At 37.4% G+C, this 8,910-nt stretch overlaps 1 protein-coding gene across 1 annotated transcript in view; it reads right to left on the reverse strand.

The window, feature by feature from the left end:
• LOC116657430 (ankyrin repeat domain-containing protein 26-like) overlaps positions 1 to 8,645 on the reverse strand; it is a 9,603-nt gene extending 958 nt beyond the window's left edge. The window contains exons 1-7 of the mRNA XM_032459476.1: positions 8,488 to 8,645; positions 6,958 to 7,040; positions 4,721 to 4,873; positions 4,057 to 4,108; positions 3,608 to 3,677; positions 887 to 947; positions 615 to 802 (exon numbers count right to left, since the gene is read on the reverse strand). Coding sequence (XP_032315367.1) covers positions 615 to 802; positions 887 to 947; positions 3,608 to 3,677; positions 4,057 to 4,108; positions 4,721 to 4,873; positions 6,958 to 7,040; positions 8,488 to 8,615 — 735 coding nt within the window. The 5' untranslated portion in view covers positions 8,616 to 8,645. The remainder of the gene's footprint in view (positions 1 to 614; positions 803 to 886; positions 948 to 3,607; positions 3,678 to 4,056; positions 4,109 to 4,720; positions 4,874 to 6,957; positions 7,041 to 8,487) is intronic.
• Positions 8,646 to 8,910: the final 265 nt, after the last annotated feature.

Raw genomic sequence — 8,910 nt, forward strand, 5'->3', positions numbered from 1 at the left:
ACCAAATCATTTTACTGCACACCTGTAACTCATACAATACTGTACATCAACTACATTTGAGTTAAAAAACAAACTTCTATAACCAAAAAGAAAAAAGTGAGGATCAAATTTTCTTTCTGTTGTTCATAAAATCAGCTATATGTCCTTCAGAAGAGTCTGAGCACTTTTTTCCATGACCTGACTTTTCCCTCTCTTAATTTGAATTTGAGGTAATTTCTATCATAATTTGTACTATAGACTTCCTGCTCTCACTTAACCCCACTATTTCTGCTGTGTTTGTATAATAATCTCTCTCATTTTGACACTCATTCATCTTGTCCTTATTAGATGAATCCTTCCCCTTTGTACCCCTGCCCATCTTCATATTCATCCAGCTGTTCTTTCCAGTTGCTTTCTTATCTTTCCTTTCTTAATGGCATATTTGAGAACTGTTTATGCCACCAAACTTTACAAATCTCAGTCCTGCACGTGTACCTCTCTTGTTATCACACTGTTTTCTATTGTGATCTTGAGCACTTCCATTCCTCTGTAGGATCCTTTTCATCCCCATGAGAATCAGGGGGACGGTAAGTGAAAAAGCACAGGAGGGAAAAGTTAAAAACAAAACGACTTACCTCTGTAACACCAAGGACTGCTGAAGACGTGAGAGGTTCTGGTGCTGGGGAGGCAGGATGAGAGAAGCCTGAAACTTCACTTGATGGTTGGGAAAAGGTTCTAACTGCATCTTCATTTTCATTATTAGAATTATTGTCCTCAAAGAAGGTGCTAGTTCCTGGTTTCAAAACACCATCTTTTGCCTCTGCTGTAGCGACAAGGTATGGTAGATGAAATTATCTATAATTTCTCACCAGTGAAAACACAAAAAGACAGTCTTCAAATAACTTACTGTTTATCACGGGTTCTCCCCAGGCCTGAATTAGCTTTGCGAATCTTGGATGCCGGACTTTCTAGAGAAGAAAATAACAGCTTTAAGAACAACAAATATGAAATTGAATAAAGTAATTATAACATTCCCCATTCCTAGATGATCTAACACAAAGAGCGCTGGCTTCGGAGTCATTCAGATATGGATTCAAGTCCTGGGTCTGTCATTTACCAACCTACATCTTCTCATGGGGTGAGGATTATGAGAGATGACCTCGGGGTCCCAAAATGTTACTTTCTTTACCCCTCATTGATTATTATACAACACTATGGTATCCATTAGATGACATTCTTGACCAAAATGATCTAGAACAAAAACTTATCCCTGATAGTTTAGAGTCCTATTGAAAAAACTAACATTAAGAAATTTAAAGTAACTGTTATATTTTGAAATGTGCTTGCATGACTTATGTATGTGTGAATGATCTCTCATGAGGGAAATATGAGAGTTTACTTTTTAGCAGTATCTTATTTGGATGAGTTAGAACAGCAAACAGGATAAGCTACTTCTATTCCATTTGCCAAAAAGCTGAAGACAAATGATTGTTCAAATTCAGCTACTTCTAAGAAAGAGGAATAAAAACAAAAGTAATTCTGAGGGGCAATGACTCATGAGTGAAAGCCACACACATAGTAAACAGAAAGCTGTCACTAAATATGTTTACAGAGGCAGAGTGAGATGGACTGAAAGAACAGACACTGAAGAAGTGTTTTCTGCAAAAAAAAATATTAAGTTTGGGGCAAACCATTAAAAAAAAAAGTGGGGAGGAGGAAGAAAAGAAAAAATGAGACATGACTAGTCAAGTACAAACTTAGGGCAAGAAAAAAAGAAAAATGTAAGTATAACAAGGCATGTGGAGAAATATATATATTTCAGCATTTATATATAATAGATCAGGGATGTATCAGTATTGTTAGGGATATACGATGAGTGAAAGCCTCTGTTTTACCTTTTTATTATATATATAAAAATATAAGTTATATATGCAAGTATATATATTATTCTTCAGCAAACTTTATAAAAATATCAAAATATATGATGTACAAAACATATATATAAAACAAAGGCCTTTGTTCATAGTATATCCCCAATAACACTGACCTGTATTACTCTACAACTGTTTGTTTGTAAATACTACTGTAAGAGTTAAATCTTGTCACTGTAAGTCACTCAATTGAACATGGTCATCTCTCACTACCTGAATGCTGCCAATTATTACTAGAGAGAGAGAAAAATAATTTTAGAAAGTTCCTAACACATCAGCTTTCCACCTAGACAAAGAACTGGTAATCAGGATTCTAAGGATAATATAGGGCTTGAAAACATATCTTTAATGGAACATGAGAGGGGGCTAAAAGAAGGTTAAAAAGTTTTCATCTCAAATTCTAAGCTCACAGTTGATGGATACTGAAAAACAGACTGTAACCTTTTCCTAATTATCATATACTTCTTATCTATTTCCTCGGCATTTATGACATATTTCCTCTCATAACAACTGAACTTTTACAACCTAAACAAAGGGAATAGAAATTTGTCATATTTTTAGAATTCAAATAGATTTCACTATGACATAGTACACATATTATATTACCTGTATCATCAAATAGATTTCATTATGATAGAGTGTGCATGTTATATTACCTGCAGCATGATGCAGCATTCCATGTCTCTTCATGCATTCACATTCAAAAAATACTAAAATGCTTCTTACATTTAAGACCTTATTCTAGGTGCTCCAGGAAATGCACAATTATGTTCCCTAATCTCTAGCGGTGTATACTGATGCAGGGGCTATAAGATAAATATGTAAATAACTATACTACAAAATGTCTGAAACTTGAAATTTTAAAATGGTACACGAGGACTGGACATACTTTTTAAAACTATAATACAAAAGAATTCTGAAATCGGTTCCATCATATGGTTGTTATTAAGAGCCTACATTTAAAGCTGGCTGTTATTTTAGGGAAAATGTGTATTCTTCAGTTAGATGCAGAGTTTTGAATATACTCATAATGGGATAATTTAGAAAACACAGAGGAATTTCTTTATAATATGGATTTTGAGAAACAGAATTTTAATTTCTAAATTTCTAGAATGTCAACTATTATTTTAGTCTTAATGCAGAACCAGAGATAGAAGTAAAGTTAAAAAAAAAACAAAAACAAAAAACTCTTTCCTCACAACTCTCTGATATCAAAATAAAAAGTGTCCGGGGTGGGGGGAGATACATGCTACGTAGTTTTGGAACTGAAAGGCCCCAGGAAGAGGCCATGATTATCACAGTAAGTAGCTGTGTGCACTGAAGATATCCCTGAGGCAAGAGTATTATACAAGTGCCGTCAGTGTGGTTTAAGTCAAAGAATCCTTATCCCTGGCCAAGCTTCACACTTCCTCTGTTGTGGGAAGACTTTTCACAGTACAATTTTCCTGTCGTGATCTATTTTCTAGTCCATTTTGCTTCAGCCTCATCTTCAGTATTTACCAAAGTAAAAAAAAAAAAAAAAAGAAAGAAAGAAAAAATAAAACCCTGCCACATTTTTATAAAATGGTTTACTCTGACCAACTTTCTCATACAAACATAAAACAATGATAGGCAGAACACTGCTAAGTTTTAAGAGTAAATACTACACAAAACTAAATTCAGAGCAGAAAAATTAATTTCACAAGAGAACACTTTACCTTGGGAGCAAGATCTAAGTCATCATCTGATGGAGGCCGTGAATCATCAACATCATGTTTCGGTGAAATACTTTGGAGCAAAAATACACATCAAAAATGAGTGAGTTCATTTCTTTAAACAAACAAGTCACAAAAGTCTATGCTGAGGGATAAGAAAGCAGATTTGGGAGCCAGGCTGCCTGATGGTTAAGTCACAGGTCAACTACTTGTTAACCATGGAATCATGGGTCAACTAGTCAACCTCCTTAAGTTACAGTTGCCTAATTAACTAGAAGTAAGCTATAACAGCACAGCTACTCTGCAAAGCTGTTGTGGTGACTGTATGAGGTAACAAATGCCAAGTACATAAAACAGTGTCAAACGCAGAGTAGGACACTCAACAAGCCTTGTTTCTTTTCTCTGTGTTCCCTTAGTCAACATGTAATTTTTAAAAATCCATAAAATCCTACCGGCTTACAGAGATGTCTTCAAACCTCGGTGCAACCTTAATCACTAAACTCTCTATTAAAGAAGAAAGTAAAATAGAGTTTATATGAGCAACAGAAAAATACAGAATATTAAAAGTATAAGACCAATGTTTTGTTAAAAAGCATTCCTTTGGGACCACACCTGGAGACTACACACTTGAGTGAATACTGAGTATACTCCTGGTAGGTAATTAAGCATAAAAACCACTTCCCCTCCTTTATATTTATCAAAAAAGAAAAGGGTGTTTATCCAAATTTGATATTTTAAAGTGAACTGCTGTTTACAAGGACCAAAATACCAACCAAACTTTATGAGACTCACAAAAGAATGATAACCATTAGTAGAATCAGTATCATAAACTGACAATGTCAAGCTTACATAGCATGGTATTTCTGGATGATACCCATGGGACAAACCCACCCTGCCATTTGGCTTTGTCAACCTCGTGTTATCTGGGCACGGTCATCCCTATTCGCTCACATACGGTCTGGGGCTGCTTTCACACTGCAATGGCAGACATGAGTGGACGTGACAGACATCACATGGCCTAAAATATTGACTCTCTGGCCCTTTATAGAAAAAGCTTGTGCATCCCCGCTTTATGTCATAACAGGAAACCCTAAGACTCAAATCGAATCTTCTTACTCTTCTGCTCAACATTCTTCACTGAATCCATGCAGCTGCCATTGCTGGTTCCCAAATCGACAACCACTTCTTCTTCATTGTCCTTGCTGGGCAATTGCAACTTTTCTTGGATATTTTCTGCCCCAGCATGCGAAGAAGGTAAACTCTCCTTAGCTGCAAAAAGAGAAATGATTGTTTTAAGGTCATCACAGTAACTGCATTTCTTTTCCCAGTGGCTGCTTGAGGAATGAGCATGTGATGTAGCCCAGCCCATAAGATGCTAGGGGAAGTCTACCGGAAGCACCTCTGTTTTCTTCTTAGTTAACAGAAAACATGCAGAGAGAAGCAGCCCTCCTCGCCTGCGGATATTGTCATGTGAGAAGATGATGCTTGGAGCTGCTGCTAATCAGCAGACCAGGAAGGGCGACATCAAACACCAGCAGCCTCACAGCTGAAGGAGGGACAGCATCTGGGATCCTGATGACATCACCGAACCTTCTAAACAATCCTGACTCCTGTTGCTGTAGCCACTGTTACTTAGGGCTCCTATTATTATTTGCAGCTAAAAGCATTCTGACAAATTTCCCAAGGTCTACAGCAGACCTACTCCTTTCTATAGTACTAGAAAAGCTTTCAGAAGCATGCCTGAGCTAGGTAGTCACCTCGTTCCCAACCATTCCTACAGCATCCTTTCTGCACCAACAAAATGAAACTCACAGATCCTGCAAAGTTCACTGGCACATCTTAGCCTTTGCACCGCTGTCCTTTCTGCCAAATGTAATCTTCAAAGATGTTCCGCCCACCAAACACTGCCCTTCTGCCTCCTTCCCTGGCAAACTTCTACTCGCTCTGCATGGCTTACCTAACATCCTACCCATTTTTAAAAAACTTCTTTCCTTACCATGGACTTAAAAGTATTTGGTACATATTAAGTACCAATAAAACATACATAAAGACAGTTACAAAGTCCTAGTGGGCTCTGGGACACAGTAAGCACAGAATAAAGTAAAGCCAATCATAAAAATGAGGATGACAGCAACAAGCTCCTGGAGGCCAGGAACTGTGCTTTTGACCTGTTTGCATTCTGTAACGTCAGAGTGGTGCTTAGTACCTAAAAGACACTTGATAGTCATCTGTTAAGTGGATGAATTCACAGATAGGAATGTTTTCTTTGAAAATCCTGTTTAAAAAATATACAGACATTAACCAGGGACAACTCTATTGTATTATGAGCACCTTGAAGACCAAAACTCTGTCTTTTCCATCTTTGTGTTTCCTACAACAGAATTTCTTTGCTTGATCAAGGTGTACTAAGTTAAAGGTGCCCTCATACAGTTCAGACTGAACAGCACGCTAGGGGTCACATCTAGGCAACACAGTCGTCTTTTTTTTTTTTTTTATGTGAAGCACTTCTGTGCTTTTTTTTTTTTTTTACAATTTGTTGAGTCCTGAGTTGTGCTGAGTATTTATTATGACAATCCTTTAACTAATGGCAATAGAAAATCTTGTTCTAACAAAATATAGTTTGATGACAAGTATCCCCCAAAAAGAAGAAAACATCTGACTCTCATGAAGGCAACATATTTCATTCTGTTTGCACTTCTGAGGAATGAAATTGGTGAGAGAGAGCCCTTGTTGGTGTAATGATGTGAAAAGTAACCAGTGCTTCTCAACAAGGCACTGCTTTCCTGACTTCTGCCCTATCACTAGGTACCTTTAAAAAACAACCTCTTACTAGTATGCTGCACACTGGCCCAGCTGTGCAGTTCTAATTGTTGGCCATTTGTTTACAGCACCAGGAAGGTATTGCTGAGCTCCCAGTTTCAAAGACAATCACTTTTTAATGAGACTAATCACTATGCAATAACTAGCATTCATTTACCCAATGTAATCCATTTGCTGTAAGAATTAAAGAGCCAGCTCTGTAACAAGGCCGACTTGTTATACTGTTACAGGAAATGTGCAACAAAGTTAAAAACCTATTTTTCTTACTTACACAAAGATATAATATGGGACTTCAGGGGCCATGATTAAATAAATGAATTTCTTTTCAGACAATATTGTCTCAGATTTTAAATTACCTACAATTAACTTCTTACATAATTCTGAATACTAGACCATTAAGAAAAAATTAATTAAAAAAATGAAAACATACACAAAATTTACACACTGGCCTTTTTCACTTCTCTTTCATTATCAAAATTTCCTCAACCTTACTTTCTTTATCTATGGTGGGCCCAACAAGAGTAACTTATTACCAGAACTCTGTCCTGGGTCGCTATTTTGAGGGGGAGTATCTGGAATCTTTCCGTCTCTGTAGTCGACAATCAGCTGGTAAAGGCTATGTATAAAAAAATGTGATAAATAAGTATTAGTACTTGAATAGTAATATGAAAAACAATTACCAAATATATTAAATTCTTAGGTTATTTCAGACAATATCACAGGCAGTATCAAAACTTCAATTGTCCCATATATTCAAATTTGTACAATCTACACTTTTAAATTTAAGATGTATAATTAAAAAAGAAAAAAAAGTAAGGTGAAGTAGTCATGAACTGAGGGCACTACAGCTCAGCAACTTAACTAGAGCGAGCCTGACATACGGAAAGTATCTCGAACTCAGAAGTCCCAGCTCTATAACCAACAGCTATTTGTTCCTGGACAAGGTGCTTCTCTTCAGCTCAGTCTTCCTTTATAAAACTGGGATCTTACTGTCAGGCAGTTAGTTATTAATACTCATAAGAGTATTATGAAGATTTAATGAGATAATGTATCCCCCGATGCTCAGAGAAATACTGGAAGAATGGAATAATTTGTTCTTGAACTTTAATGCTGGAACTATTGGAGAATCCCAAATAAAACCCAATGTGTGTTTTTTTCATAGGTGTAACATTTAAATGTGACAGTTTTCAGAAAATGTTACAAATTACGGTGATTAGCTGTTCTTCGTGGTTTATACTTCAGGGCACCTCAGCTACTATCTAACTTGTAGTTAAACTTATTTATAAATATATGACCTCATACAAGCATATGTATGAGAACTAAACAAGCTGTCACTCTGAAGTTTACGTGTCCATCGCCACGAAGACCGCGGAAACTGGATCAGCACAGGCATCCCGGGAGCAGAGGTCAATCATGACCCGACTGCAGGACCAGTTTCTTTTTCCTTTTCTTCTTTTAAAATTTTGTTAAAGGTCTTTAGAGAGCAACATCCAGACCCCAGACCCAGCTGCCGAGGAGATCCTGTTAAAACCAGTTTTAGTACCAACGCTGCAGCAACAGAATCAAGGGAAACAAGAGAACGATTAGAATGCCCTCGCCCTGCCCCGATGCCTTGTGGGAGAGGATTGTCACTGTGGCCTTAGGGAATTCCTTAGGTTCTTGGAAAATTCAAGAGGAAGATTATACAAGAAAGTCCCCAAAGGAAAATACAGGATTTTCTGCTCTACTAAACATTTCAAGACCCAAACAACTAGTTGGAAAAATCAGATATGTGACATTATTTGTACCCCATGCATTGGGGCTACACTGGAATGAAATGGAGAACAGCAGGACCCTAAGGATAAACATCTTACAAACTCTGAGATAAAGAACCCTGTGCCCACTGCTCCATCTCACTAGTCTGGCTTTTTGCTGGTTTCCAGCTGATGATGTGGAGGGTCTCACTGCCATCCCCAAAGTGCCTGCTCCCAACTAGGAATTCTCACCTGTCACATAACAAGTCACAGTTAGATCATTTCCAACCTCAGTTTAGAGATAACTGGTACTTTAATGTAAACACTTACTGTTTAAAACCATTAGAACACGCATATCGTTCAGCAGACTGTCCGTGTACATCTAGCAGATCGGCATTAACACGTCTCTGAAGCAGCAGCTTGACTACGTCCGGTGAGTCATGACGTACAGCAAGCATCAGTGCTGATCTAAAATAAAAGAGACAACTTCACTCTTAGGAACTTAGTTAGCTTAACTTAAACAGTTAGTTTGATCTATTTTACCAAGTTAATATCCTGCCCACCCCTGGAGAACTGACCATGTACATGCTCGAGTGCTCATCTTTGCAAATTACCTCCAAGGCCAAAACGGAGGGACAAAAAAGAAGCCTCCTGTCCTACTTGGGTAGCACATAGTAGAAGTTGCTAATTTAAAGTCCTCTGAAGGACAAGAAGGATGCTGAGGTCATTATCTGAAGTAGGTAAAGATTTAAA

The sequence above is a fragment of the Camelus ferus genome, chromosome 18 (genome assembly GCF_009834535.1).
Source record: "Camelus ferus isolate YT-003-E chromosome 18, BCGSAC_Cfer_1.0, whole genome shotgun sequence".
Taxonomy (NCBI): domain Eukaryota; kingdom Metazoa; phylum Chordata; class Mammalia; order Artiodactyla; family Camelidae; genus Camelus; species Camelus ferus.